Source organism: Fomitopsis serialis (genome assembly GCF_022376445.1).
Source record: "Fomitopsis serialis strain Sig1Antser10 chromosome Unknown B0H18scaffold_2, whole genome shotgun sequence".
In the NCBI taxonomy this organism is placed as follows: Eukaryota; Fungi; Basidiomycota; class Agaricomycetes; order Polyporales; family Fomitopsidaceae; genus Fomitopsis; species Fomitopsis serialis.
In genome coordinates this window covers 1,530,806-1,554,465 of record NW_025954962.1, presented here as the reverse complement: position 1 = coordinate 1,554,465, position 23,660 = coordinate 1,530,806, and the positions used below count along the sequence as shown (strand labels likewise).

Below are 23,660 nucleotides of genomic sequence, written 5' to 3'. Positions count from 1 at the left end.
GAGCATCCTCGGGTCCAGATGATGTTCTTGCTACGCCCGTATCTTTCGGAGTGTTTGCGTTTGCCTAGCTCTATCAGGGACTTGGCACTCTGGGATCATCGTGGTTGCCCTTCTCAATTTTAGAACAAGTGTGGTATGTTGCTATTCTGCGTCACGTCGACAGAAAGCGTTGGACACCACCGTGGCTGCGACTTGACTGCGGGCAATCATCGGCTTGTCGGTCTACATTTGCGCGCGAGGCTCAGGCTGGATTGACTCTCGGCTCGCCGGCTCGCAACCCGCTTTTCAAGTACTGGGCCAAGCCAGCTGACCCGTCCATCGCCATTCCCAGCCTTCAGGCCTTCAGGTACCAAAAGCGAGCTAACTCGAGGACGTCTCCACATAATCTTGGTAAGCATGGCGTTGACAACCAGGCTGACTAAATCCTTTGCTGTCAAAGCATGCAGGCCATGGATGACCTGCATCGCTTGTCACAGTTGTCAAGAGCCCGTGTCTCGCGCGTGGGTTCATATAGGCATGATGAAAGCAATTAGGGTCGATGATTCACCGAGAGGAAGTACTGTGCGTTCGCATACGCACCATGTCCGAGTCGCTTGTTTCATCTGCGACACTGTCTCGGTCAGGGTTCGCGGGTGCACATGTTTCTAGCATAGTGGCAGATGGGCCATTGTCCGACACCGCGTAGTACTAGTAGTGGAACTGCGTTCGCATTAGCACCGCTAGACCATGCACAACATGATATCCAGCACAGCGACCAGTGGACCAGTCCTATGTACATAGATCAGCATACGCGTGTCATGCATGTGTCTCGATTTCTACTCACAATAGCTCACGGTGTACTTCAGCAACTACATTATCTGCTGCGTCTCTAGACCCCCTACTTGCTTTTCGAGAGCTACATACTTATCGCACTCGCGGAATAAGCTCTGACATGGACACGACGGCGAAACCGTATGGGCCCGAAGATGCAGAGTCCGGACCTGTTTGAGCGTCTTCCGCGGCCAAAATCCCGACCCCAACGACTGGGATCGTGCGATTCCTGCTTTCGAGGTTGTGATGCCCAACCACCTCCAGTGGGCCTACTTAACGGCGTTCCTCGTCACATTCTTCTCTCTCATCGCTGTCTCTAAGATCATTAACGGGAAGCTCAAGGAGGCCGGTTACGACATTTCACGCCTTATCCTCGTCGGCCTACCACCTAGAGAGGACACGATGTCGGCACAAGATGGCTCGTCTAGCTCTCCGTCTGCACCAGCAGGGCTCTTGGAAGGGAATGCCACGCAGTTGCTTGCGCTCGGCATGGCCGTGGTGACGAGTTTCTTAATCTACCGAAAGTTCGGTGCAGCTCAAAGTGAGTGCCACGCAGTTGGTCCTGCTGCTTCCAGCGTGACGGTTGCGACTCGCAGAGAAGACGCCTGTACTTGATCCAGCGAAATGGCAGGAGTTCCCGCTGAAGGAGAAGGTACAAATCTCTCCGAACACTGCGATGTGAGTGTTGGTTGTGCGACGTGGCATGCGCTGCGACTGAGGTTCATGTAGCTACCGTTTCGCCCTTCCCCATCCCGATGATGTCCTTGGGCTGCCCATTGGCCAGCACATCTCAGTCTCGGCTGAAATCAACGGGAAGGACATCATGCGTAGCTACACGCCGACGAGCAGTGATGACGACCGGGGACACTTCGACCTGCTCATCAAGGTGCGTTCTCAACCCGCCGCCCGCCGCCTTACTAACGCCCCGCTGCAGTCGTACGAGAAGGGCAACATCTCGCGCTACGTCTCCCTCCTCAAAATCGGCGACAAGGTCCGCGTGAAGGGCCCCAAGGGCCAGTTCACCTACAAGCCCTCGCAATGGCGCGTCCTGGGCATGATCGCGGGCGGCACGGGTATCACGCCCATGCTGCAGGTCATCCGCGCAGCGCTCAAGAACCCGAGCGACCACACCGCGCTCAACCTCATCTACGCGAACGTGAACTTCGAGGACATCCTGCTCAAGAAGGAGCTGGACGAGCTCGCCGCGCTGCACCCGAACCGCTTCAAGGTGTACTACGTGCTCAACAACCCGCCCGAGGGATGGACGGGCGGCGTCGGCTTCGTGTCGAAGGACCAGGTCGAGAACTGGATGCCGGCGCCGAACCCGCATAACGATATCAAGATCATGATGTGCGGTACGTGGATTTGCGTTGACCGATGCGGCACGGTTCTCAATTTGTTTTTCAGGGCCGCCACCGATGATGACTGCTATGAAGTGAGTTGCATTCACAGGAACTATTGTTCTTTGACTGATCAGCTGCAGGAAACACCTCGCAGAACTCACCTATTCGGCTCCTCGGACCGTCAGCAAGCTCGATGACCAGGTGAGTAACTCTTTGAAGGACTGCGGCACACGTACCAAACCACGGGCAGGTCTTCATTTTCTAGGTTTTCTGGCGTGTTCGGTGGCGTCTGGATGTTCTTGGATTGTAGAAGTTCTCTGGTATGCTGGTACACACATTCCTAATGCACAAAACCCGCTGTTGTCCCGATGCTCCTGTGCGTGTTGTGCGTAAGAGGGTCACGGCCTTCTGGCGGGCTATCGCAACAGAGTTGGCAGTCTCAATGCTGCCGTATACCAGCTGTCTCGGCGTAGCTGGTGCCGACACAACAGTTGCCATAATGCAACACAGCGGCTCTTTCGTGACCTTGACGTTCTGTCACGCGTCATTGAGTTGATACCATCGTGTAGCGTCAGGTGGTACACGAGGCATGTACACGGGCGTTTCCAGTCCTTGAGGCTGTATATCATCCGCTCTACCGTGTCGGTGGTTACTGCCAACGGACTGCACATTGCGTTGACGCTGCAACGTAAGCTTGTTGTTTTCCCAGTCTCACGGGAAGCTGATAATGCGAACCACTTTTGTTTTCTGCTTCCGGCGCCAGCCAGCGTGCATCATTGCCTCCACCATATTGTCACCGGCCGGTATACGGTTCGACACATGTCGTTCGACAAGTTCCATCCATCATTCCAGCCGGAATCAGACACGGACGTTGTGCTTTGTTCCAGGGACGGGGTATCGTTCTGCGTCCGCTCCCAGACCTTGAAGTCGACATCAGGATGGTTCAACAAGTTGTTGACGGATCCCAAGGATATGCCGAGACCCTCCCCAAACGAGCCCGTCCGCATCCCGGAAGAAGCTACCGTGGTCGCGGGGCTGCTGAAGACCGCGTTCTCGATCGAGATGCCTCCCCTTGATGCCACCGAGCTGTTGCTAGACATCCTGCGTGCGGCGGAGTACTACGAGATGCCCTCTGCGGTCATGCTTATCCGCGCCTGCCTCACCTCCGGAGTATCGAAAGTCTCCCCGATCCGCGTCTACGCCATCGCCTGCGAGCGCGGCTGGAAGAGGGAAGCAGAGTGGGCGTTGTCCAAGACGATACGTCTGGACCTCTGCTCGCCTGATGTCGCTGCGGAGCTCGTCAAACTCGACGGGTCTGCGATCATGAAGCTCTTCGTCCTGCAGCGCAGGCGGAGAGATGCGCTGCGGGAGAAACTCGATGATGCCGACGTCTACGACAAGGGGAATGAAGTTCCGCAGATGTGTCCAAAGTGCTGCAAGAACATCGGACGCAATCCCTGGCTGACGCTCAAGGCCTGGTGGCTGTCGCGGGCAGAGCATGTCCCAGTCAGTGTCGACGACATCGAGAGTCCTGACGTCCAAGTCGCTGCAGAGGCGAGTTGCCAGCATTGTCACGAGAAGCTGTATGACGCCACGCACACCAAAACCAATCTCCGCGCTATGGTGAACTCCCTACCAAACACACTCAAGGTGAGTGCGCCGTAAGTGTCGTCGACGGATAATCTACTGACTTGCGAGCGATCAATGGTACGCTTGGACCCAGGACGATGATTGGCACTAATAGATCGCTGACTACAGGACGATGCTGCTGGGCAGATGTATTCAATATGTTGGGCAACTCGACAGTTCTCTCATGTGCTAGCTCCTTCGTCGCGAGTGTCAGTTCGAACAGTCTTCAAGTGGCAGCAATTGACCATACAGATGGTCACCTGCACGATTTTTGATAGTCTCCACTACTGAACTCCATCCATCGATAGTAGGCTTGGGAATCAGGCTGGTTCTGGCAGCGTGGAATCAGTGGCGTTGACCGGTGACCGTCCGCGTCGTACTCTGGTTCTTGCGGGCAAGGTGATCCACAGTATATGTGCTGCATGTATTGGCTCTCACGATCAACCGATTAACTACACTGTGTGGTTCACTGGCACACCTGGCGGGACCTGTACTTACGCCATTCGTCGTTTCAAGCGCCAACATGACCTGGACCACCCACGTTGCAGGGGCATGGCTGTACAGACCTATTCTATCATTTCATCTCGCTGCAGGTGCCGTGATACTTAAGGCAAGGATGCTCGTCAACGCAACATCCCCCTTGCGGACCCGAGTCCGTTGTCCCGCGACGGCCGAAGATCGATTGACTTCCACACTCCAGGTCCTGTCAGTGAGTGCATGTTGTACTCAAGTCTGTTGCTACCTACGTAGATCATCTGACATTGATCATTTGGTCTAGATCGTTGACCTAGCGTAATGGAAGCATCAGACACGAGTGCGTCAGTGAAAGTTGAGGAAGATACAACATCACCTACCTACCATCCGGGGTACCCGGTGTCGCCTGATACGGACATCACTCTACGTTCGAGCGACGGGACGCTGTTCGCCGTGACATCGCTGCTCCTCAGGCTGACATGGGGCTTCTTCAAGACGATGTTTACTCTACCCAAGGAGCCTCCATCTCCGAATGAACCGGAGCCCATCTCCATGCAAGAGACCGCAGAAGTCATCGCCGAGTTGCTCAATATATCGTTCCGACTTGGAATGCCTCCGCTCGACTCGATCGACACCCTCGAAACGTTATTGCGCGCTGCAGAAAAGTATGAAGTGGCATCCGCAGTGGTCATGATACGATCCACGCTCACGTCTCCTGTTCTTGAGGCATCCCCGATCCGCATCTACGGGATTGCGTACGAGCATGGCTGGTACAAGGAGGCGACATGGGCTTCCTCCAAGACCCTGACACTCGACCTATGTTCACCCGAGGCGGTGTCGGATCTCTCGCGCATAGACGGTGCTGCTATCATGAAGCTTATGACTCTGCACCGCAAGAGAAGGGACCTCTTCCGGGTGTGCCTCGATGATGGTGACCTCTTCCCATATGCGACCACAACGCAGGTAGTATGCCATTCTTGCGATGAAGACGTCGACAACAGCCCATGGCAGGTCATGAAATACACCCTCATCTCGCAGTTGGAACGCGAGGGCATTTCCATGGATTATCTAGACGGTACAATCCTTGAAGCCATTGTTGATGCGAAGTGTTCGCGCTGCAAGCGGAAGATATACAACCCAGTGATGGTGAGGAAGGGTTTGAGGGATGCCATTAAAGGGCTACCGGACAAGGTCGAGGTGAGCGGTCACGATATTCTATGCAAGGTGTGTAAGTCTTACCTTGTTTTGTAGTTCCCGCAACAAGAAGTGGTGGGGCATAGCGAACGTGACTGGATCCGTGACGGTGGTGGCTCCATCCGTATCTGGCTTGGTACCACAGGGTGGTGGGCTTTGGGCGGTGTGTCTCGGTTTAGGTGGGGAAGATCTTCCAGGGGTCGGTGCCAACGAGTGGTTCTAGTCGAAACCGTGACCTGCGCAGTGCGAGATGACAATGCGCAGGTTTGGAGGCTCCATACGAGTTCTGGGCCGTGGCTGTCTTCGCGTAGGATTGTGCTACTTACGAAGAGTATCACGACGGACACGTGGATGGCCCTTTCCGTTTGTTGCATCATGAAGACGACATACGAAGCGCGCCCGCGCAAGCGTCTTTTCTGTCATACATGCTGGCCGAAGTCACGGTCGCGCTGACTGAATGACCACCGGTACCCCTAGGCCTGCTCAGACATGCGATTGCACAACCTATCTTCTCCGATGTATCTTCCATCTGATCCACCCTGGTCTGCGGTATATAAGCCTGTAGCAACATGCCTCTCCTCACCAACCGCCATTAGCCCGCAAGCTCGACATCACCTTCGCCCTCCCAGTCTTTGCCCGTACCATGTCTAAGGTTTGGCGAACAAGTATTGATAGGTTCTCCCAGTTACTGAGGAGGCGTCGCCATCAGCCCGCCGTCCTCTATGTCTTCGGCTTGTCCGTATGGTCAGCCGCCCCCGAGCTTGCTGTGTAAGTGCAGGACCGCCGCAGCGGCCGAGGTGATCGACGCGCTCTGACCTTTCCCCCCTTTGTCAGTGAGGAGCTCGAGTACCCCGAGGGTGCTGTAGAGAAGAAAATCGTGAACCTCGTCGAAGGAGAGAACTTTACGCCCGAGTTCCTCGCAGTCGTAAGTTCTCATCTACCCCTTGCCCCGGGTATCACGGTGTGCTCATACCATTCATAGAACCCGAAGGCCACTCTGCCTACCTTGCAAGCGGATGGCGAGGTCTTCACAGATACCGCGTCCGTCACGCATTGGCTCGTGAAGCACGCATCGAAGAAGGTCACAACAGGCACCGCCTTCATCACCAAGATTCACGAGGACAAATACGACCCTAACTTCCCCTTGCTGCTTGTCGTGAGTAGGCCAACACTGCTGTCATGCCAATCCAAACTTATCCAAGGATGTCAGCGTAATGATGACGAATTGAAAGCGGCAGCGGACGGCTTCCCAAAGCTCTTCGTACAGAACCGTAAGTCAGATGCTACCGCCCTCCCCGGACCCGAGCCCTGAACTCTACGTCACAGGCCAGAACGCGCTCGAGAAGCACTCCAAGACCGAGAAGGCCGCGCCGTTCAAGCAGTTCTACGAAGAGAAGATCGCCGGCAACGGTGGCGTCCTTGCCATCTACAAGGGCGAGGCGTCCCCCGATGACTTCTACAAGCAATCCGAGACTCACTGGAAGACAATCTCCGACTTCATCCTGAACGAGCTGCCCGCTACCCTTCCCGAAAGCGGCTTCTTGGGAGGTGCCACGCCGGGAGAGGACGACTTCCACCTGGGTGCTTGGCTTGCACGCCTGGTGCATGTTAACGGCGGCAAGAACGACAAGGAGGGTATCAAGGCTCTTGAGAAGGAGACGAAGCAGCCTATCCCACCGAAGGTTGTTGCATACTGGGGTGCATGGACGGAGAGGCCCAGCTGGAACAAGGTTTACGTAGATGGCCTGCACTAAAGGATCCATACCAAGTCGCAGTTCGTATTGCTGAACACTCCCGATAGCTTGTGACGTGTGCTCCCTTGTATTGTATTGATCTTGCATACCTATTACCGGTTCGTAATCTGATGAAGCTATAAGCGACGTGTGCGTGCTGCTTGTCGGTCGCAGGACCGAAGGTCCATGAGTAGAACCTTATTGGCTGTGACGTTGGTGAGAGACTCGTTGAACTTCAGGATGTCAGATGCTATACCTGCAGACCCCGTGCGACGTTATCAAGAACATGGGCGACGCCGTTTAGCGAGTTCAGAGCTCCGCCGACGTGGCTTCGCTCAGATGCAAACTCGAGCCCTCAAGCATCTCTTGTCTGCATTCGTCCAAACTGCCATGCGAAGTTAGATCCGCAGACAAGCGATGAGCATGGTCGCTTACATGCGCTTTATCTCCGCTGCTGCATCCATGCCCAGTACGTACTCGGCTTCCGTCGGTTCTCTTGATGCGTGCCGCACAAGCTGGATTGCGGAGTCGTAGTAATGCAATGGCGTCAGCCCGTCTTCGTCTCGCGGGAGAAGGGGTAGGATGAACCGGAAGTGGTGCAGCATGCGTGCGTGTGGTCGTAATGCGGGATGGCGTGGTATAATTAGGTGTGCAAGCGCGTCTGTGGTTGGACCCGCGTCAGAAGCGAGAGAACGTCGTATCGTGGACCTGACCTGTCTCTCGTACGGTATCAAGGAGAGCGCTCCGAAACCGTACACCCGCATATCTTGTGCCTGTGTGAGAGGCACAAACTGAGACGAGTGAAGTAGGGCTGACGACGGGATGCGCACCTGGGTTCCCCCAGCCCTCATGCGATCCATCCTTAGGTTGTGACTCGTAAGTTATGAGACAAGCGCGGGTATATTCTTGTTGTATGAAGCGATGTACGCGCTGTGCTATAGTTCAGCTCTGAGTCATGCTGCAAGCAGAGGTAGCTTACCTCAGGGAGTTCAGGGCGACCTAGAGTGCGGTAGGTCTTCGAGATACGTTGCAACCGCCTGTGAACCGCTATCCTGCGCTTCAAGCAGTATACTACAGACACCAATGCCTGCATGGCTTTAGTCATTACTCCACTTCTGACCGTCGTAGGAGGCACATACTACGGCAACATACGCAGCACCTATGACCACAGCATTGAAGTTCTGCGTCCATGTCCGTCGGTGGTCTGTCCTGACGGCCTGGGACAGGAGCAAAGCACAGGAGACCGCCGCGAAGAAGATTGTCAAGAGCAGTACGACGGCATAGAGAAAAAAAGAGACTGCTGAAGTCCCCCGAGACTTTGAGAACATTCACTTGACGAACATCCACTTGGTTGACAGAGGCAGCCGCTTCGACGACGCACGACGCGGGCGTTTTACTTATGGCACCAGGCCAAACGTCGGTGGCTGAGTCGATCACATGCGGCTGCCAACTCGATCACTGCAGACAACACTTCTCCGAGCGCCGGCACTGTACTATAGATCGGTATTCGCAGATTCTGACTGGCAGTCGTGTGCTTCACCAAGCAACCCTCAGTTTGAGGAAATACAAAGGGGGTCACAACTTCTAGTTCTGCCGACGAGGACCGGAAGCAGGGAACTACTGATAGTACGAATACACCAAGCACCTCCAAGCGCGACACGCTCATATGTGGAGGCTACACTTGCACGTTTTGACTAATTGATGCGAAGGTCAGACGACATGCGTATGGTCAACAGAGGACAGAGCACTGACGCAAAATTGCCTATCACGTTGCCTTGCGGGAAGTATTCGCACACGTAGTAGTGAGCCTTCTGCAAACATCGAACATTGAGCGCCACAAATTAAGGATATGCCTTGAAGGAACGGCGGACTTACTCCGAAGCTCGCTGCGAAGATGCCATCGCAGTCTTGCAGCGCGCAGCCTACTTGCGTTGAAGCCTTCCAGACCACTTGGGTGAAGTGCGAGGCCTCGGGACTGATCGCGCTAAATTGAGCTATAAGGGAGGAACAGACATGTCAGTAACAGGGTGACGAAGCATGACACCACGATGCACTCACAGGCTTCGTCGGTCCAGGACTTGATTGCTTGATCAATACCATAGCTGTCGCCTGTCCCGGCAGCCAAATTTTCTGTGGACGGCAATCAGCTAGGTTAAGGGCAGTTCGTGATCCTCTTCTTACGCACCTCCATAAGGGCCCAGCGTACCACCCGAATGCTGGAAGACGCAGCCGTTGGCCCATTGCTGAGCAGCCACTGCAAGGGTATCGTTCCATGTCAAGGCCGCGGCACCATGCTGAGAGCGGGCAGTGTTGTGATCGTCCAAGTACTTGTCGATGTCGCTCTGGGACGTGCCACTGGATGATCCCGACGAGGGCGATGTGGAAGCAGTAGGAGCCGCTTCAGACGAGGACGATGCGGAAGCAGTAGGGGCCGCCTCAGTAGTCGATGACTCGGAAGTGGTGGTGGAAGGTGGAGGCGGAGCCTCGCTCGTAGTCGGTGCAGGTTCTTCGGAAGTGGTAGCCGGGGCGGGGCTAGGATCTTGCTGTGCCTCAGGCGTGACGGCAGGAGACGGCGCTGGGAAAGGCGCTGGGGAGAACTCAACGAAAGGCTGAACAAAGGCGGAAGGTGTAGAAGAGGCGGAGTCCTGGGTGCTGCTACTTGGAACAGGCTGCGTTATACTTACGATAGTCGAGTTCCCCGAGCTACAGCATTCGAGAGAAAGGCGCGGAGTACGGACATAGTAAATCAGTCTATGTGAGCGAGTATTAAGTTGTCCGGACATACGATGTAGGCCTCACTCGACACGACTGCCGCTTTACGTTCCCCACATATCTGGGCGTCAAATCATATCCATCCTCACGCTTCTTCGAAAACGACCTCTTGTGGTAGCGATGCCCATAGGTGAGTCCGGCGAGTCCTTCAGGGACTAGTGCGAGAACCACTGCGAGGGTCAGAAATACGAGCAACACGCGGTTCATTTCCGGTCAGGAGGGCGCGTCGCGGTGCGAAATGAATGTGAAGGCGAACGAAAGGGCTGGTTAAGGAGCGAGAGCGAGACAAACGACAAGGAAGAGCCACCAGGACTGAGGAGAGAATGAGGGAACTCAAAACTTGGGAGAAAGGCAGACACCGAGCAAACGGTTTGACTTAAGTATCAATCGAGGACCGACGCCTACCGACGCTTGCTCGGGAGTGCAGTCCAGCGTCGCCAGGGGAATCGATTGATCGTCTCCTCGGTTGTCGAGCACCCTCGTGCATCGCGTGTACCGCATCTCGAGATGGCTACATGTGGCAGGCCCATCGGGCAGGGCATCGTAGGCAACAAGCAAGATGCGGCAAGATGAGCGATGTTGAATACAGCTGTGAGAGCGCCGCATGCAGCATCTGCGAGTTGCTCTTGATGGGATCCGGAACGCATTCTCGATACGAATGCGACGCGACAACCGGTTACTTACCGGGGGCGAACAGGGGCGAACGCGGTTGTACCTTGCGGTCCTTGCCGCAGCTTGTCGCTCGCATCGGCGGCATCGCGTCCTCTGAATCAGGTGCACAACTGGCGCATGTGGCTGAATCAGTCCTGCGTGATTTCTGGAGAACGTCCGATCGACTGGGAGATACGTTCCCGGAACGCGTTCCGGGAACACCTCTGCGGAACGCCCCTAGGAACGCTGGTCACAGAGTGACAGAGGGCAAAGCGTACGGAGCGACCTATGTCATAAGCAGGTATTTCCGAACCCGGAAGTCAATAGTACGTAGATCTATAGAATGCTTATTAAGACATGCGTGACACTGCATGGTGGTCAATACCGACTCTGTCACACATTTGTAACACTGTAAGAACTCGATTGTACTAGCATCAGCAGAATAAGAACCACTTATTACCAGGTAAATTAGATGGATTCTCGCTGCCATAAATTAATCGCAAGCTACTTATTGCTCAACGTTCATACTCACCGGCGGGTACAGGGCTGGTGAGCTCGACTGGGCTCACGTGATCCAATGTGGCCCAGCGAGCATTGCCTGATTGGGATCGTTTCCATATCAGGAAACACCCATTGCTATCGCTGACCATATTCACTGTGCAGTGTGTTGTGGCCTAACAACCGAACAATGGCCCAGAAGACATAGTGCCTACTACTATTCACTATGTACAACAATTCAAGCGGTGAATTAGTAACCACTGACAGTGGCACTGGCAGCGCTATTGACGAAGGTGTCACACGGCGTCACGGTGCGTGATGTTCCCCGTTCCCCGTTCCCCGTTCCGGGAACGTATCTCCCCGTGGATCCGACTTTCTGGATCGACGCCACGCGCTGAGCGCGGAGTCCTGCATGCCCGTATACCTGACTTCCAACTTCAAGCAGTCTCGCGGCTCGATACGCACGCTTCTGCGAAATTACAGCCATGGCTGCGGAACATCCCCCATTCTACATATTAGTCTCCCACAACAATCCTTTGGCTACCACCTCAACGACGCTCAGTCACCCGGTCATTGAATACCATTACGCCGACGACTCGCCACACTCTCTTCTGCCACAATACCCGGGGGAACGCATTCTTGTCATAGACCATGATCCAAACAGGAACACCCCTCCAGCGGCGAAGAGCCTATCCTCCGACATCTCCGTGACGAATGTCAAAGTCAGTGGAGCCGCCGGCGCGGGCGGACTTGATGAAGAACACAATATGTACATCCTCGAAACGACGACTATGCCTGAAGAAATGTGAGTTTTACTATTATCCTGTTTGGCGTGCTTTGTGGTGATTTCACTTTTCTTCTGTGAAAACAGAGTAGCCGACGAGGATCTCCAGGCCCCTCATACTCTTTTGGCACGATTTAAACAACGGTGCGTGCAATGTCATCTTGCCCTCTTACAAGACCTTGTCCAACGCGGTCCTAGGAATGCTGTTATCAGGCAGGTTATAGACTATCCTGAGATGGCGAAGAGAGAACAGCAGATTGCTACGTCATGTCCCGCGGCTGATTTACCTTCTCAATCTTAGACAAGGGCATATGGCATGGCTATATCTCAGGCGACGACGATCCACCGTGCTTGCTGTGGGGACTTAGTGTGATATGTCTACGAAACCGTTAGGGCATGATGAGCACCTGCTCATGGATATGCTGCAGCTTCGTATGGCAGTAGGCATTCTACTACATCCTCGCGCAGTCATCTGTCGGAGGCGCTTCACTGTGGCATACCTGTCCATATAGAAGATTGAAGGCGAAGTTCTCATTCTCCGACTTGTCTCCCGGTGGGCTTAAAGTAATCCTATGACCAAAGAACCAGCAGTTGGATACGACATCGATCGTGTTCGCAAGGCGCCTTGCCTGAATGAAATGTAAGTCGATGAACTCTATCCTTGCTCTGCCAAAGTCGGTGGCATGTTTTCTCACTGACCATGCCACGCAGTGTTCTTGTGGAACTTCCGGTATACATCTATGCCCTGCTGGACGCCGGGCAGGACGCCACAGTTCTGTCGCCCGGTCTTATCTATGTAAGTATCCACGTTTCGTTCGTCAGTCCCCTGACGTTTCCTCGTCTGTCGCTCTCGCAAGACGGGTCCATCCTGGGCAATATGGACATCTGCATGTATAACATTGCGTCCAACATCGATGAGACGCGTCTCAAGAGCCATCTGGCCTCCATCTTGCATAGTCCACGGTACTCGCCCCACCCCGTTCATCCGATCAATTTTGCTGTTCGTCTGTCTGGTCAGCGTACAGATGGGAGGAAGAACGGTATCATGACCCTGCCGACGGCTGCAATTGGGGAACAGTTCCTTTGCGATTACGGTGGCAAGCCCGCGCATTATCGCTTGATCCTCGGTACTTCCATCGTTTTCAAGCAGAGCAGCCGGCGTCCACGAGGGTACCAGCTCAGGGCTTTACAGCCCAGGCCTTTTGTCGACCCGAGATTCATACAACAGAGGCGCAACAGGGACTCTACGACGCCGTCAGTGGGCGTCGCTGCGTTGCAGTTTGGACATTTCTGTCGGGACGACGTCTTCTCGATCGAGCTGGAGAAGCTCGCCGACCCTGTAGCTGAACTCATTTACGACGAGAGGCGGAGACAATTCATTGTCAATTGGTATGAGAAGACCTGTATTCGGTACGTGGTCATTCACGCCGCGTCGGTGTATTGGGTCGGGGCTGGGCAGGACACCGATGGCCCTATCATACTTCTCGGCCTTAACCATCCCCCTTCGTATCAAATCGATGACGACGAAGGCTATCTGGCTTCGTTGATGAACGCATTGACCTTCCAAGGGAGGAACGTACCTGAAGCGCCGCGAAAACGCGGTCGAATGTCCGCATTTGACGCAGACCATGAACCCCTGGCACCGTATACGTCTCTCGCTTTGCGCATTCGATGCATGACATCCCAGGACCTGGAGAACTTCAAGGTGCTTGGTCGTCTCGCCCAGGCCCAGATCGACGAAACACTGTATTCCGCCATCCCGCGAGCTCTCTTTGCGGAAGACAAACGTCAAGCGTACGATGGATTTATCTTCGGCAAGCCTTGGCTTATAGCCTTCCAGGTGGATGCCCTCGTCAGGGCATCCCTTGTTGAGCTCGAAGAGGTGCAACGCGAGTTGCGGCCCCAAATCGAGCTGATGCTCAAACGACATGGATCAGGCCTGACGAGTGCCTTTCTGCGTGACTTTCGTACGCAGGTCAAGGTAGCCGTGTCGGTAGAGGATGGAGGGGACAACTCGTTGCGACACATATGGGGGGTCACCCTCCGCGAGTTCCTGCAGAGGCCCCCTACGCTCCGGCTTCTGACGACCGACAACGAGGATCTTTTCCCTTGCCTCCACGTCATCGTGACGCCGACCAGAGTCCTTCTCGAAGGACCGTATCCGGAACAGTCTAACAGGGTGATACGTCAATACAAGGCGTTTCAAGACTCTTTCATCCGAGTCAGTTTCCTCGACGAAACCAGACTCGCATATCGCTTCGACCGTGACGTGGACACTAGCAGCCTCATGGATAGGCGGGTCAAAGACTTCCTAGTGAATGGCTTGCCCATTGCTGGCCGAACGTTCCAGTTCCTCGCGTACTCCCAATCTGGTTTGAAGGAGCATGCTGTTTGGTTTATGAAGCCCTTCCGAGCCGCTGGCCGCCGCGTCACTGCCGATAGCATCATACAAAGCTTGGGCTCTTTTCGTAACCTTCCATACGACTCCCAGCTTATGCGTTGTCCGGCACGTTATGCCGCGCGCATCTCCCAGGCCTTCACCGCGACCGACTCCGCGTTGTCCGTGCAGACAGAGGACATGTCAATTCTTCCCGATGTCATCACCCTGGACCGCAAATATTGCTTCACAGATGGAGTCGGTACCCTGTCACCCGACCTCGCTAGAGCAATATGGGCTAGATTGCGAGCAAAAGGGCGACGCGTTGGACGTGCAAGCACATACCCGCGTTTATACCAGATTCGCTTGGGGGGCTCCAAGGGCATGCTGAGTGTTGATTACAACCTCACGGGGCTCACCGTCGGATTGCGCCCCTCGATGATCAAATTCGACGCACCCCATTCCCTCTCCATCGAGATCGCACGAGCATTCGATCGGCCTACCAAGTACTATCTCAATCGACCTCTGATCATGCTGCTTGACGGTCTCGGGGTGCCGCATCAAGTATTCCTAGACCTTCAGGACGACGCCGTTCGCGGTGTGCAGCGAGCCACAGAGTCCCTCGACAAGGCCGCAACCTTACTGGAGGCTCATGGCTTAGGCGCATCGTACAGACTTTCATCAACGATGCGCAGCCTGCATCGGCTTGGTGTCGGGCCTTCCACTGAAGACATCTCTTGGCAGCGAATGATGAACTTCGCTGTCAACCATGTCCTCAGGGAGCTCAAACACCACGCTCGTATTCCTGAGCCGAATGGGTGGACTCTAGTTGGGGTCGCGGATATACATGGCTACCTGGAGGAGGACGAGGTTTTCGCCTGCATCGATTCACCAGACGAAGAAGGCTTGATCTATCTCGAGGGGCGCATCCTCATATCACGCTCACCATCCATTCATCCGGGCGACATACAGATTGTACATGCGATAGGCAGACCTCCGATGGGCTCACCGTTCGAGCGCGAACCGCTGAGAAATGGCGTCGTGTTTGCTACGAAAGGTACGCATAAGGTTCCACAGACGAGTTGACGACTAACACCTTTCCGCAGGACGTCGGCCTGTCTCTAGTTATCTTGGTGGTGGTGATCTTGATGGAGACATCTACAACCTCACCCCGATGACCGAACTTCATCCGCCAGAGACCTATGAGCCAGCAGCGTACGCGCCTGCTATCAGGAAAGTACTTGAACGCGAAAGTACCATGGTGGATGTCGCGGACTTCGTAACAGACTATATCAGTAGCGATGTAAGCCATGTTTTTAAGCTCTTATATAGCGCCCTGCTGACTGCAACGAATCACGAACAGACTCTTGGTATCATCGCAACGAACTGGTTGATCGTCGCAGACCAGAGTTCAGAAGGGATATTTGACGAGGATTGCCTCGCGCTTTCTGACTTGCACAGCATCGCGGTCGATTATCCGAAGACAGGAAACCCTGTACCACTGGATGCCATTCCGCCACCCAAGGACAAGCGGAAACCTGACTGGCATGCGCCTGAGACGCATACAAACAACAGGATACGCTATTACGAAAGCCAGAGAGCGATTGGCAAGCTGTTCCGCGCCATCCAGCTTCCCGCTCTGAGAGCTTTGACGACTCCTCAGCCTCGTCATATGGAGGACATGCACGATCATAACCCGCTAGGAATCACCTTTGACTTCCGCCGCAGTACGGCGGTAGCACGTCACAGTCTCTCCACAGAACAAGCGATAGTTCGTCGTGTCAAGGAGTTCATCTCACTATCGCAGAGGAGCGTTCCCGAAGATCTTATCGTATACATGGGGCACCTCCTCGCTTCGTACGCATCTCACCTCCGCAGTATCTGCGCGCTGGGTAGCATCTCAGTCTACTCCGGCTCCGCGATACTCACCGAGGAGGAAGCGTTAATCGGCACGATCGCAGAAAAGACGTCTCAACCACGACGACGTACAGACGCCATGTCTCGCTTACGGGACCTCACGGAGAGGCTAGTCAAAGTTTTACGGGCAGACATATCTGGGGACGACGGGACGCCGCCTCGAGAGTCGCTGAAACGTGCATGGGTCGCGTACAGAGTCGGGCTAGTGAGGGCCGACTATTTTGGAGCGAAGAGTTTCGCGTGGATTGCGTTGGGCGAGATTTTTGACGCAATCAGGGATATCGAGGAGGAGGATCGCTCGCTCCTTCGCCGCAACCTGGCCTGAAGTCGACTAAGCAAAGTTAACTGGGTCAGTGACTTGCAAACTTTCATTGGAGCTTGGTCGCTGAACCAAGCTGGCACATAGGATGCTCACGCAGAAGTGCTGTTCTACGACAAGAGGGTTACAGTAATCACGGTCAATAATATTGCTTAGATACATATCGATGGCGAGAGTGAAAGAGGTTGTGCGTGTCACCGTCTCCTGTTCTTGCCACCGCGCTGCTTTACACCGGATGATGATGACGTCTGCTTCGCCGTACCGGTGCTGGCCGAGGACTCATCCTGTGCTGAGCTCATCAAGGCAGACAACCTGGCAAGATGTGAGATGCGTGGCAGAGGAAGGCGATGATGGGCGACTGACCCGCCGCTCAGATCACCACTCTGGAGTGAGCTCTGCAGGGCTCCGATTCTCGCCTGGCGTTTGTTGAAGTCTTGAAGAGAATCGGGGTCCATAGTCTTCTACAGGGGTATCAGACATGCAAGGTTACTGAATGGAGGTTTACTGTGTTCATACCATAATATACGGCATTGCTAGCATCATACCGCCCATGACGAGCATCATCAACATCATGGGGCTTTGGAACATCCCCATGAGGTTGAATGACTGCTGGGGCGTGAAGTAGTCGTTTTTCGTCCGCGGAGTGAGGAGTATCGGATACGGGAGAGTGATGGATGATGGCGGAGATAGAGGAGTCCCCGCAATGTAGGGCCGTATTTCTGGCAGCGATTCTGTCTCGAAGACATCCACCCGGAGCTGGCGCGTCTTATGAGTTAACTCATGGACGTCGCGTAATTCTAGACTACGCACTTTGTCGAAGTGAAAGTCGTGAGAGATGACAGTGAGAATGTATGTTCCCGGGGAAACATCCGGACTATTGACGAGGTTGCTAACGTTAATACCGGAAGCGAACCTTCGGTACTGTACACGCACATTTCGAAACCACCATCCTTGGTTATCCCACCTCGCAGCTTCCCGTTGTCGAGGATGACTTTCGACTGTCCGAGATCACCAAGAGCTTCCAAGCGTAGATGAGTCTGGTGTGTCTGGACAGACAAGGCAAAGGTACGCACAGGGACATATTTCGTTCCATTGTATTCGCCCTTTAAGATCCACTGCGAGGGCTGTACAACAAGAACTATACCAGTGAGCCTCGTTACAGGACTTTCATAATTGCGCAGTAGCTCACGTCGCAAGGGCTAGTAATGTCAAGGGCAAGCGCATGGTCGGATGGGAGTGTGACGAGGGAGAGCAGTGCCGAGAAAGGAAGGTGGTAGAGGCTCTTGCACAACAGCACCACATAAACGCCCCGGAGTGATCGAGATTGATTCTCGTTCTCCGTCAACAGCCTCAAATTTCCCCTTGCACGCGCAGACCCGAACCATCCGTCTGCTGCGGTTGAACCTTTGAGCACTAGTCTACTTCGTCTATCTTTCTGCAACCATGCGTCAGAAGCGAGCCAAAGCGTACCGCAAGCTCATGACTCTCTACTGCATGTCATTCGGCTTCAGGCAACCATACCAGGTGCTAGGTGCGACCGTAGGTTCTCTGTTTGGCCTAGGTACTAATTATGCTTCTCAGTTGACTCCGAGATGTGCAAGGCGTCCATCACCCAGAAGCTCGAGCTCACGAAGCAACTCGAGACTGTCCTACAAGGCACCGTGAAACCCAGTAAGCCACTGCCTTGTCAACACATGGGCCGCTGGCTGAACGCGCGGCGAAGCCGCCTTGTAGTGATCACTCAATGCTGCATACACGAACTTTACCTCCAGGGCAAGGCCCAACAACCTGCTGTTGACCTTGCTAAGATGTTCGAGCGACGGAAGTGCAACCATCGTGAGGCCATCCCTGGGGATGACTGTCTGGCCAGCGTTGTTGGTATGTATCTCATCTATTCTGTCAGAATATTCAGAAGTGCTGAGAAGAACAGGCGAGACGAACAAGCATCGCTACGTTATCGCAACACAGTCGCATGAGCTCCGCGTGAAACTGCGCACCGTACCTGCAGTACCGTTAGTCCATATCAACAGGTCGGTTATGATACTGGAGCCACCGAGTAAGGCGACACTTGAAGCGAAGGAGTCGGTGCGTCATTTGCAGGATCATACGGCTCGGTTGTAGTTCTCATTGCCCCCCTCATAGGCCGAGGAACAAGTGCTTCATCCATCTGCTCCAGAGATCGCTGTGCTGCCGTCTACAAGCGCACCGACCGAAACTCCTAAGAAGAAAAAAGGGCCCAAAGGACCCAATCCGCTCAGTGTCAAGAAAAAGAAACCGAAGTCTGAGTCTGAGCTGAACAGGACTACAGGTGAGGGAAAAGAGGGACAGACCGGATCGAAGCGTGGACACGATGAGGCGGAAGAGGATGGGGAGGAGCATTTGCATTCGACGGGAACTGGGCACAAGCGGAAAAGGCGCAAAAAGGCGAGTAGCAGTCAACACGACACCGAGCTTCATACGGATACGCCATAGTACACGGCCTCAAATCCACCGGTACGAAATGTGTGGGCGAACCTGAAGGTCGTCCCGGCGTGGATCAGTGCGTAGCCGGTAGTTTATCTGTGCGCGTCGTGCCGTTCAAAGACGATGTCGCGCCTGCAGGCAGATCTGCAGAAATCCTGCAGGATGGGCACGTGAGCGGATGTGACATAATCGTCCCCAAATGGAGTGTGTCTCACTTGCATCAGCGGCGCAAATTAGGGTAAAATTAATCACACCCATGAGGAATTGAACTAGCAACCCTCACATCCACGCCAGCCACTCCGACCACTCCGCCATTTTGGCTTGATTGCCTAGTCAATATACTTGTCTATGATAGTCAACGACTTCCCTGGACATGGCTTACTGCGATAATATATCAATATGCACAGCGAAGTCGGGATCAAATCGAGTTTTGTCAGATATGAAAATGGTGTCAGTGCCCAGAAGTTCTTTAGAGATGGTTGAGAGACCGCGAGGACGCTCACAGCCCGCGGTCCCCAAGAGCACCTCGGACTTACAGCTCGCAAGGAGGTAGTCACCTGATATTACCGAATAAGGCAGGCGTACCGCACCTACGGTTCCATCAATGAGTTTCAGACGTGAGCACAGGTGAGCCTGCAGGCAGAACACCGTCTTCGAAATGCAGTTATTCTGATGAAGGATCACAGGCATCCTGCAGGTGTGACTACTGTCAAAGTGATGGATATCCCACCCGCAGGATGCCTGCGGGAGGATTTCTGGCAGTGTAGTTAAAGAATTTCGATTTCATGGTGTACGCCGATCCGCTTTCTCTTCGCTGTGCTTTTGCCTTAAAATGCAATGCGAATATATCAGATATCACCCAACGACGCCCACTTCTGCGATAGATCATGATACTAGTGTGATAGTACAAAGGTCATGAGTGATACAATGATGGTACAACCTCCGGGAGAGTGATCAACAGACAAGGCGACACGGAGGCGGTCAGTTGCCTCCACGAAGACGAAGCACTGAGACAGACGTCAGTATGATCTGCGACGGCACAGACGACATCACGTACCAAGGTGCAGGGTCGACTCTTTCTGGATGTTGTAATCCGAAAGCGTCCTGCCATCCTCCAACTGCTTTCCGGCGAAGATGAGACGTTGCTGATCAGGAGGAATGCCTTCCTTGTCCTGGATCTTCGCCTTCACGTTATCGATCGTGTCCGACGACTCGACCTCAAGCGTGATCGTCTTGCCAGTCAACGTCTTCACGAAGATCTGCATACCGCCGCGCAGACGAAGCACGAGATGCAGCGTAGACTCCTTCTGAATGTTGTAGTCCGACAGCGTACGGCCGTCTTCGAGCTGCTTCCCAGCGAAGATGAGGCGCTGCTGGTCAGGCGGGATGCCCTCCTTATCCTGGATCTTTGCCTTCACGTTATCAATCGTGTCCGAAGACTCAACCTCCAACGTGATTGTCTTGCCGGTAAGCGTCTTGACGAAGATCTGCATGCCACCACGCAGACGAAGGACCAGGTGAAGCGTCGACTCCTTCTGAATGTTGTAATCGGACAACGTGCGACCATCCTCGAGTTGTTTTCCAGCGAAGATGAGACGCTGCTGGTCAGGAGGGATACCCTCCTTGTCCTGGATCTTCGCCTTCACGTTGTCGATCGTGTCCGAAGACTCAACCTCGAGCGTGATCGTCTTTCCCGTAAGGGTCTTGACGAAAATCTGCATTCCACCACGGAGACGAAGAACTACCAGTAAAACAGTGGTCAGCATTTCGCACAGTGCATTCAAACCACGTCAAACATACCGAGGTGAAGGGTGGATTCCTTCTGGATGTTGTAGTCGGACAGCGTACGTCCGTCCTCCAACTGCTTGCCCGCGAAGATCAGGCGTTGTTGGTCCGGAGGGATGCCCTCCTTGTCCTGGATCTTCGCCTTCACGTTGTCGATCGTATCCGAGCTCTCTACCTCCAGGGTGATCGTCTTCCCCGTGAGAGTCTTCACGAAGATCTGCATACCACCACGGAGGCGAAGTACGAGGTGAAGAGTCGACTCCTTCTGGATGTTGTAGTCGGACAACGTGCGGCCATCCTCGAGCTGCTTGCCGGCGAAGATAAGGCGCTGCTGATCTGGAGGAATGCCCTCCTTATCTTGGATCTTCGCCTTCACATTGTCGATCGTGTCAGACGACTCGACCTCGAGCGTGATCGTCTTGCCCGTGAGGGTCTTAACGAAGATCTGCATCCCGCCACGGAGACGGAGAACAAGGTGGAGGGTCGACTCCTTCTGGATGTTGTAATCCGAGAGAGTGCGACCGTCCTCGAGCTGCTTGCCCGCAAAGATCAGGCGTTGTTGGTCAGGAGGGATACTGGAGAGAGGGTCAGCAACATCGCTCAGTCTACGCTCGCTGCCCGGCACTCACCCCTCCTTATCTTGGATCTTCGCCTTCACATTGTCGATCGTGTCGGACGACTCGACTTCGAGTGTGATAGTCTTGCCGGTGAGGGTCTTAACGAAGATCTGCATGTTGGGAGGAGAGGATGTGGCGATGGGGAGTACGAGGATAGCGGTTGAATGGGTCGTATCCGGCGGCCCACATTATATAGACCCGATATGGCGGAGTTCGAAACCTGAGTCAGCAGCGGCCTACGATCAGGCCGGCGGCACCGCGTTAAAGTTCCTTCCAGCAAGCTGTGGCACAGTGTGGTACCTCCTCGAACCTGTGCACACTTCTTCATGTATAAACAGTATATATACATACGGCACTACGGCTGTCTGATTTACCCAGGATTTGGCAATGTACCACGGGGGAAGTTACGCTCCTTCAGGTCGATATGTACAGTGTGAAATCGATCTTCTACAAAGGCTGATACTGAGAACAGACAGAGCAATTGCGATTGTCGACGTTCGAACTACCATCCGAGTATACTCTGAGTCATCCAGAAATGTGCCTGTTGGTCAAGCCGCATGTCCCCCAACATCGGGCGAGTATGTGGGCAAAGCGCTCTCCGTACACTCAGAAAGCAGTGATCAGAGGTCAAGCTAGCATCAGTTAACATGGCCTAGTCGGTCATGCTATGATACGCAATTTGTGTCCACCCAAAGCCGAATCGTCATGTCCTTCTCCATTGATGCCGATGCAAGCATCCGTTTTGTAGGATGCGACTGAGAGTATGCGCTTCATCAATGGAGCGGGAGACGAGAAGGAAGACATTGCACACCGCTACAGCAATCACCACATCTATTGTGAGGATTGAACAGTAAGTGCAGCTCCAGTGATTTAAAGAATAACACGCACCCCTGTGCCCTTCCAGAATTTGAGCCACTTTACGAGTCTGGAGGTCCCATACATAAATCCTCGTATCTTCACTTCCGCTCACGATATGCTTCGCCCCAGGGGCAAAGTCCGCGAATAAGCAATACGTTCGATTTGTGTGACCGGTGTACGTCTTCACGCATCGTGAGGTTTGTGTGTTCCATAACCGTATTGTAGAATCTTGTGTCGATGCTAGAATGAACCGCGAATTTGGCGTGAACTTGATATGTGAGCTATCAATGGTTATGATGAGTTATGGTCGTCATTCTAGAAGGGATGCCCCTTACCATATAGGATTGTCATCGTCCGCTAGAGTCTTGAGACACTGCCCAGACTCTGCGTCCCATATGCGTCTGCACATGCGTCAGTGTACGCACGGCGACAAAATAGAGTGCTTACATGAGACCGTCCATTGCGCAGGACGCAATGAGCGTGCCATCGTGATTGAAGGTGACAGCCGTCACTGGATCCGAGTGTGCAGGCAATGTCTTGAGTGTTCGTCCTGCAAAATCGTGTCATTAAAACCGGTAGATGCTATGTGGCGCACTACACGAACCTCTGGCTACATCCCATATCCGCACTGTTTCGTCGAAGCCGCCCGAAACCAATAAGTTTGATTTCGGACTGAAGTTGATGCAGAACACAAAGTTCGTATGGCCTTTGAGAATTACCATGGTCTCCATCTTATTCAATGTATCAGTGAGTCTCTAGGCAACATCAATGCTTCAGACTCACCATCTCTAGACTCCATACCCGTATGGTCTTGTCGTCCGAGGCGGACGCAAGGAATTCGCCGTCCGGTGACCAAGCAACATCAGAGATACCCTCCGTATGCCCTTCGAGAGTATGAAGTATTTCTCCTGTTTCAGTGTTCCATAGCTTGACAGTCTTATCCGCGGCTTGCTTCCAAATGTCAATCATGAGGCTAGTAAGTTATGTTCTGAATGCAAGATGACCCACCTGCCGAAGCAAGCATCCTGCCGTCCGCGCTGAATCTTATGGATGAGATGGGTCGGCTATGTCCGCTCAGAATATATCGTGTCTTGTACGCTGGCGTCCCGTCAGAGTTGGGTGTTTTAGAGGGACCAGGCATAGGCGAAGGGGAGGCAACCTTCTCTCGTTCCATGGCCACATCTCCATCCCGTTCAGTTTCGTTATTTTCTTGCCCACTTGAGCGAGATGCTGAAATGTTGTTGAGAGCCGTCACGGACATTGCAAAAGAGAGTCTGCAGGCATACAAAGCATGGAGGTAGCGGCGGGGTAGCGGCGCGTCGACTCTGAACGCGCGTGAAACAAGATCGTAGACGCTCAGATCGTAGACGTCGACCGCGTTAGCGCCCACTTGCAAAAGTTGTCCTCTCAAGCTTCGCCGATTTCGACTGGCAAAC

At 53.9% G+C, this 23,660-nt stretch overlaps 12 protein-coding genes across 12 annotated transcripts; 7 read left to right on the top strand and 5 right to left on the bottom strand.

The window, feature by feature from the left end:
* The first annotated feature begins 882 nt into the window (after positions 1 to 882).
* Positions 883 to 2,708, top strand: B0H18DRAFT_203329 (ferredoxin reductase-like C-terminal NADP-linked domain-containing protein). The gene is made up of 6 exons (XM_048037102.1): positions 883 to 1,351; positions 1,407 to 1,488; positions 1,540 to 2,165; positions 2,218 to 2,245; positions 2,294 to 2,354; positions 2,404 to 2,708. The coding sequence occupies exons 1-6, from the start codon at positions 1,057 to 1,059 to the stop codon at positions 2,416 to 2,418; spliced, it is 1,107 nt and encodes a 368-aa protein (XP_047900712.1). The 5' UTR covers positions 883 to 1,056; the 3' UTR covers positions 2,419 to 2,708.
* A 60-nt stretch (positions 2,709 to 2,768) lies between these two features.
* Positions 2,769 to 4,270, top strand: B0H18DRAFT_971477 (uncharacterized protein). The gene is made up of 3 exons (XM_048043798.1): positions 2,769 to 2,841; positions 2,917 to 3,803; positions 3,877 to 4,270. Exons 2-3 carry the CDS (start codon positions 2,973 to 2,975, stop codon positions 3,892 to 3,894), a joined length of 849 nt encoding a protein of 282 aa, XP_047900711.1. The 5' UTR covers positions 2,769 to 2,841; positions 2,917 to 2,972; the 3' UTR covers positions 3,895 to 4,270.
* A 134-nt stretch (positions 4,271 to 4,404) lies between these two features.
* Positions 4,405 to 6,049, top strand: B0H18DRAFT_203255 (uncharacterized protein). Its single transcript, XM_048037100.1, has 3 exons — positions 4,405 to 4,491; positions 4,561 to 5,453; positions 5,508 to 6,049. Exons 2-3 carry the CDS (start codon positions 4,578 to 4,580, stop codon positions 5,901 to 5,903), a joined length of 1,272 nt encoding a protein of 423 aa, XP_047900710.1. The 5' UTR covers positions 4,405 to 4,491; positions 4,561 to 4,577; the 3' UTR covers positions 5,904 to 6,049.
* Positions 5,999 to 7,287, top strand: B0H18DRAFT_203236 (uncharacterized protein). The gene is made up of 5 exons (XM_048037099.1): positions 5,999 to 6,218; positions 6,285 to 6,375; positions 6,433 to 6,606; positions 6,661 to 6,721; positions 6,777 to 7,287. The coding sequence occupies exons 1-5, from the start codon at positions 6,094 to 6,096 to the stop codon at positions 7,202 to 7,204; spliced, it is 879 nt and encodes a 292-aa protein (XP_047900709.1). The 5' UTR covers positions 5,999 to 6,093; the 3' UTR covers positions 7,205 to 7,287.
* A 43-nt stretch (positions 7,288 to 7,330) lies between these two features.
* Positions 7,331 to 8,539, bottom strand: B0H18DRAFT_971462 (uncharacterized protein). The gene is made up of 7 exons (XM_048043797.1): positions 8,323 to 8,539; positions 8,163 to 8,270; positions 8,014 to 8,113; positions 7,897 to 7,956; positions 7,619 to 7,844; positions 7,440 to 7,568; positions 7,331 to 7,388 (listed from the first exon to the last, which is right to left on the bottom strand). The coding sequence occupies exons 1-6, from the start codon at positions 8,509 to 8,511 to the stop codon at positions 7,493 to 7,495; spliced, it is 759 nt and encodes a 252-aa protein (XP_047900708.1). The 5' UTR covers positions 8,512 to 8,539; the 3' UTR covers positions 7,331 to 7,388; positions 7,440 to 7,492.
* A 285-nt stretch (positions 8,540 to 8,824) lies between these two features.
* Positions 8,825 to 10,218, bottom strand: B0H18DRAFT_203215 (CAP domain-containing protein). The gene is made up of 4 exons (XM_048037098.1): positions 9,369 to 10,218; positions 9,242 to 9,313; positions 9,059 to 9,177; positions 8,825 to 8,994 (listed from the first exon to the last, which is right to left on the bottom strand). Exons 1-4 carry the CDS (start codon positions 9,964 to 9,966, stop codon positions 8,878 to 8,880), a joined length of 906 nt encoding a protein of 301 aa, XP_047900707.1. The 5' UTR covers positions 9,967 to 10,218; the 3' UTR covers positions 8,825 to 8,877.
* Positions 10,219 to 11,473: 1,255 nt separating this feature from the next.
* Positions 11,474 to 12,412, top strand: B0H18DRAFT_971459 (uncharacterized protein). Its single transcript, XM_048043796.1, has 2 exons — positions 11,474 to 12,032; positions 12,087 to 12,412. The coding sequence occupies exon 1, from the start codon at positions 11,590 to 11,592 to the stop codon at positions 11,911 to 11,913; it is 324 nt and encodes a 107-aa protein (XP_047900706.1). The 5' UTR covers positions 11,474 to 11,589; the 3' UTR covers positions 11,914 to 12,032; positions 12,087 to 12,412.
* A 353-nt stretch (positions 12,413 to 12,765) lies between these two features.
* On the top strand, positions 12,766 to 16,507 carry B0H18DRAFT_867746 (RNA dependent RNA polymerase-domain-containing protein; the record flags this gene model as incomplete). Its single annotated transcript, XM_048039882.1, has 3 exons — positions 12,766 to 15,322; positions 15,372 to 15,568; positions 15,629 to 16,507. The coding sequence occupies 3 exons, from the start codon at positions 12,766 to 12,768 to the stop codon at positions 16,505 to 16,507; spliced, it is 3,633 nt and encodes a 1,210-aa protein (XP_047900705.1).
* Positions 16,508 to 16,695: 188 nt separating this feature from the next.
* Positions 16,696 to 17,725, bottom strand: B0H18DRAFT_1081740 (uncharacterized protein; the record flags this gene model as incomplete). Its single annotated transcript, XM_048031436.1, has 7 exons — positions 16,696 to 16,813; positions 16,865 to 16,962; positions 17,018 to 17,257; positions 17,312 to 17,375; positions 17,435 to 17,519; positions 17,575 to 17,639; positions 17,691 to 17,725. 7 exons carry the CDS (start codon positions 17,723 to 17,725, stop codon positions 16,696 to 16,698), a joined length of 705 nt encoding a protein of 234 aa, XP_047900704.1.
* Positions 17,726 to 17,944: 219 nt separating this feature from the next.
* On the top strand, positions 17,945 to 18,775 carry B0H18DRAFT_833837 (Fcf1-domain-containing protein; the record flags this gene model as incomplete). Its single annotated transcript, XM_048039430.1, has 5 exons — positions 17,945 to 18,032; positions 18,083 to 18,172; positions 18,236 to 18,379; positions 18,432 to 18,586; positions 18,644 to 18,775. Coding segments are annotated over 5 exons (609 nt in total), but the record flags the coding sequence as incomplete, so codon positions are not given.
* A 1,012-nt stretch (positions 18,776 to 19,787) lies between these two features.
* On the bottom strand, positions 19,788 to 21,529 carry B0H18DRAFT_1206425 (polyubiquitin). Its single transcript, XM_048036174.1, has 4 exons — positions 21,379 to 21,529; positions 20,765 to 21,324; positions 20,022 to 20,705; positions 19,788 to 19,971 (listed from the first exon to the last, which is right to left on the bottom strand). Exons 1-4 carry the CDS (start codon positions 21,480 to 21,482, stop codon positions 19,946 to 19,948), a joined length of 1,374 nt encoding a protein of 457 aa, XP_047900702.1. The 5' UTR covers positions 21,483 to 21,529; the 3' UTR covers positions 19,788 to 19,945.
* A 502-nt stretch (positions 21,530 to 22,031) lies between these two features.
* Positions 22,032 to 23,365, bottom strand: B0H18DRAFT_1081738 (WD40 repeat-like protein; the record flags this gene model as incomplete). The annotated part of the gene is made up of 8 exons (XM_048031435.1): positions 22,032 to 22,121; positions 22,178 to 22,197; positions 22,255 to 22,505; positions 22,560 to 22,625; positions 22,672 to 22,774; positions 22,829 to 22,955; positions 23,008 to 23,171; positions 23,233 to 23,365. 8 exons carry the CDS (start codon positions 23,363 to 23,365, stop codon positions 22,032 to 22,034), a joined length of 954 nt encoding a protein of 317 aa, XP_047900701.1.
* Between the last annotated feature and the right edge of the window lie 295 nt (positions 23,366 to 23,660).

Coding starts and splice junctions, on each gene's coding strand:
- B0H18DRAFT_203236 (XM_048037099.1), top strand. CDS start 6,094: ATGTCTAAGGTTTGGCGAACAAGTATTGATAGGTTCTCCCAGTTACTG. Junction 6,376..6,432: donor CGCCCGAGTTCCTCGCAGTC/GTAAGTTCTCAT, acceptor TACCATTCATAG/AACCCGAAGGCCACTCTGCC. Junction 6,722..6,776: donor AAAGCTCTTCGTACAGAACC/GTAAGTCAGATG, acceptor TCTACGTCACAG/GCCAGAACGCGCTCGAGAAG.
- B0H18DRAFT_203329 (XM_048037102.1), top strand. CDS start 1,057: ATGCCCAACCACCTCCAGTGGGCCTACTTAACGGCGTTCCTCGTCACA. Junction 1,352..1,406: donor AAAGTTCGGTGCAGCTCAAA/GTGAGTGCCACG, acceptor TGCGACTCGCAG/AGAAGACGCCTGTACTTGAT. Junction 2,246..2,293: donor CCGATGATGACTGCTATGAA/GTGAGTTGCATT, acceptor GATCAGCTGCAG/GAAACACCTCGCAGAACTCA.
- B0H18DRAFT_203215 (XM_048037098.1), bottom strand. CDS start 9,966: ATGTCCGGACAACTTAATACTCGCTCACATAGACTGATTTACTATGTC. Junction 9,314..9,368: donor TACGCTGGGCCCTTATGGAG/GTGCGTAAGAAG, acceptor TGCCGTCCACAG/AAAATTTGGCTGCCGGGACA. Junction 9,178..9,241: donor GTCCTGGACCGACGAAGCCT/GTGAGTGCATCG, acceptor CCTCCCTTATAG/CTCAATTTAGCGCGATCAGT.
- B0H18DRAFT_1206425 (XM_048036174.1), bottom strand. CDS start 21,482: ATGCAGATCTTCGTTAAGACCCTCACCGGCAAGACTATCACACTCGAA. Junction 20,706..20,764: donor GGAATCCACCCTTCACCTCG/GTATGTTTGACG, acceptor TTTTACTGGTAG/TTCTTCGTCTCCGTGGTGGA. Junction 19,972..20,021: donor AGAGTCGACCCTGCACCTTG/GTACGTGATGTC, acceptor CGTCTGTCTCAG/TGCTTCGTCTTCGTGGAGGC.
- B0H18DRAFT_971459 (XM_048043796.1), top strand. CDS start 11,590: ATGGCTGCGGAACATCCCCCATTCTACATATTAGTCTCCCACAACAAT.
- B0H18DRAFT_203255 (XM_048037100.1), top strand. CDS start 4,578: ATGGAAGCATCAGACACGAGTGCGTCAGTGAAAGTTGAGGAAGATACA. Junction 5,454..5,507: donor GGCTACCGGACAAGGTCGAG/GTGAGCGGTCAC, acceptor CTTGTTTTGTAG/TTCCCGCAACAAGAAGTGGT.
- B0H18DRAFT_971462 (XM_048043797.1), bottom strand. CDS start 8,511: ATGTTCTCAAAGTCTCGGGGGACTTCAGCAGTCTCTTTTTTTCTCTAT. Junction 7,957..8,013: donor TGAGGGCTGGGGGAACCCAG/GTGCGCATCCCG, acceptor CCTCTCACACAG/GCACAAGATATGCGGGTGTA. Junction 7,569..7,618: donor GCAGCGGAGATAAAGCGCAT/GTAAGCGACCAT, acceptor TTCGCATGGCAG/TTTGGACGAATGCAGACAAG.
- B0H18DRAFT_971477 (XM_048043798.1), top strand. CDS start 2,973: ATGTCGTTCGACAAGTTCCATCCATCATTCCAGCCGGAATCAGACACG.